The sequence below is a fragment of the Octopus bimaculoides genome, chromosome 21 (genome assembly GCF_001194135.2).
Source record: "Octopus bimaculoides isolate UCB-OBI-ISO-001 chromosome 21, ASM119413v2, whole genome shotgun sequence".
Taxonomy (NCBI): domain Eukaryota; kingdom Metazoa; phylum Mollusca; class Cephalopoda; order Octopoda; family Octopodidae; genus Octopus; species Octopus bimaculoides.
The window spans coordinates 33,099,575-33,101,831 of NC_069001.1; the positions used below are offsets into that span (position 1 = coordinate 33,099,575).

General features: G+C 35.7%; 1 protein-coding gene across 6 annotated transcripts in view; it reads left to right on the plus strand.

Moving 5' to 3' along the window:
• Positions 1 to 2,210, plus strand: part of LOC106880510 (potassium voltage-gated channel subfamily H member 8) — a 136,251-nt gene extending 134,041 nt beyond the window's left edge. For all 6 annotated transcript variants that reach the window (XM_052975401.1, XM_052975402.1, XM_052975403.1 and 3 more), the window contains one exon: positions 1,470 to 2,210. In XM_052975401.1, the coding sequence (XP_052831361.1) occupies positions 1,470 to 2,209 (740 nt within the window). In that variant the 3' untranslated portion in view covers position 2,210. The remainder of the gene's footprint in view (positions 1 to 1,469) is intronic.
• Positions 2,211 to 2,257: the final 47 nt, after the last annotated feature.

A 2,257-nucleotide genomic window follows, 5' to 3' on the forward strand; every position in this document is an offset into this window, starting at 1 on the left:
ATATATATATATATATATATATATATATATATATATATTTTGATATAATTATTCATAATGCAGCATAATTATTACATATGTACAAACATGCATACATACAAAAACACATATAATATTGTTTGTTTATATGCATAAAGCATCTAGTGTTGCAATTACCAAGTCAGACTTGCTTGTGAACAACAGCTAAGTATATATATATGCGATGGATAAATTGTCACTATTTTATATTTTTAATTTTGCGCATGCACATTGTTTGTTTTTGATTTTATCGACTTACACAGTATAGTAGAGTAAGTTGGGCACTGTCTGTGAGAAAAACTGCACCATGATGCAATTCACTCTGCGAGGAATTTGGAAACAACATGCTGTACTGTTTGACATTCATGCTGGAAGCTCCAATATGAACATTTCAGAGTGTTTGGGTGTCAAATTAAGGATATGTTGAGAATTGAGCTGTGATGGACACCCACCTGCACACTAAATTCTTTGCAAATGTTCAACTTGCTGATACAATTTCTTTATATGACTTGCATGGTTCCTACAAGCCACATCGAGTTTTCTTAGCGACACCTGCTCTAGATCAACAAGCACTAGACTTTGTGGTTTGGTCTCTGTTAAGTACTTCTCCTGTAGTCTTCTCACTTGAAAGGGGGCATTAGTGGTACCCCATCCTAGTATGAACTTGAAGTATATCTCATCTAAGCTAATTTTCTTCCTAATTAGTTGTGCTACAACTTTATGTTTTTCATAACTTGGCCTGAGGCCTCTGCAGTTGCTTCTTTTTAAGATCTCATTTGCCCTTGTACAAATTCCTTCTCCTCCCGCTCTTTTTTCTTCTAAGAAAATTTTGTCATCTCAGTAACTATGCTTGATGGTCAAGCTGTTTTCTCTCTTTCATATCCATAATATCCACTTCAACCATAGCTCTATCAATCTTAATAACTGCTCCCTTTGTTGGGTCTATTTGGGTAGTCCCACTGTCTGTCTCATTCAACTTTTTCTGAAGCATTCCCATGTTTCATTCTTCTTGGAGTCAGTGATGGTGAATGTGGTGCTAACTTTAACATGCAGGTTTCTTACTATAAAATCTCTGATTCATTCTGATACATTACTTTGCAATCCAGAACACTTCACACTTCTGAGCCTCATGTCACAGAACATTTGGAAACTGCTTCTCCCTTGACTAAAAAAAAAAGGTCCAGTGTTTGGCTTTTCTTCTCACTACCTGTTATAGTTCTTTGATCCCTAATTTTTCCTTTCATTCCAGACCTTCTTAACTTTCATCTCTCTCTCTCTCTCTCTCTCTCTCTCTCTCTCTCTCTCCCTCTCTCTCCATTCAACTACTATGTTATCTTTTATCTGACTCAACATATATGTGCTATATCTATGTGTGTGTGTGTGTGTGTGTGTGGGACATATTCTTGGAGAGTTTTCTGATAAACTACATGTTATCATTATTTTTCTTCCAGTTAAAACTCAAAAAGAAGACAGTCAAAAAAATCTTGAAAGCAGTTCACTAGAAAAGTGTCAAATGAAAGAGCAGATAATCTGTCTATCAGAAGAAATGAACAGAGTTCATCATGAGGTGCGATCAGCTTTACATCTCTTGTGTGAACTTACCAATAAATCAATCAACAGTGTCATGGAACAAGTAACTGTTCCTGAGGTGAAGATTATCAGAGATTGCCCAAGGGACAGTATTGATTACAACCCAGACTCCCAAATAAGTGAGTGTACTGATGATAATCCTCCCATTCCTAGCTCTCCACGACTCATAATTAGTTCAAAGGCATTGGCAGACCTGACAAATACAGATTTTTCAGATATTTCAAAAGAAGATAATTTAGAAGATTCATCTGTAAATAAAAAGGTGTTGCAGCTTGAGGCACCAACCCATCAGGAAGACACACGCCATGAAATTTCTCCACAGGTGGCACCAAGGAAGAGTAAAGAAGCTAATAGAAAAAGCAGTGAAAGTCCACAAATCAGTGTCATATTTGAGCCGAATTCTACAAAACTAAATTGTCCAGTTAATTCCAATGTTGACATTTTAAGAAACAGAGGCCATTCAGACAGACCTCAAAGAGCAGCAGCTGAGTCCAGCAGTGCTAACCTCACAAAACCACTGCCTTTAGGATTAACAAATTTTCCATTTGCAGATGAAGACAATGAAAAGAAATCTATTGTAACTGAAATGACAAATGTGTAGGATATATATATATATATATATATATATATATATATATATATATATATA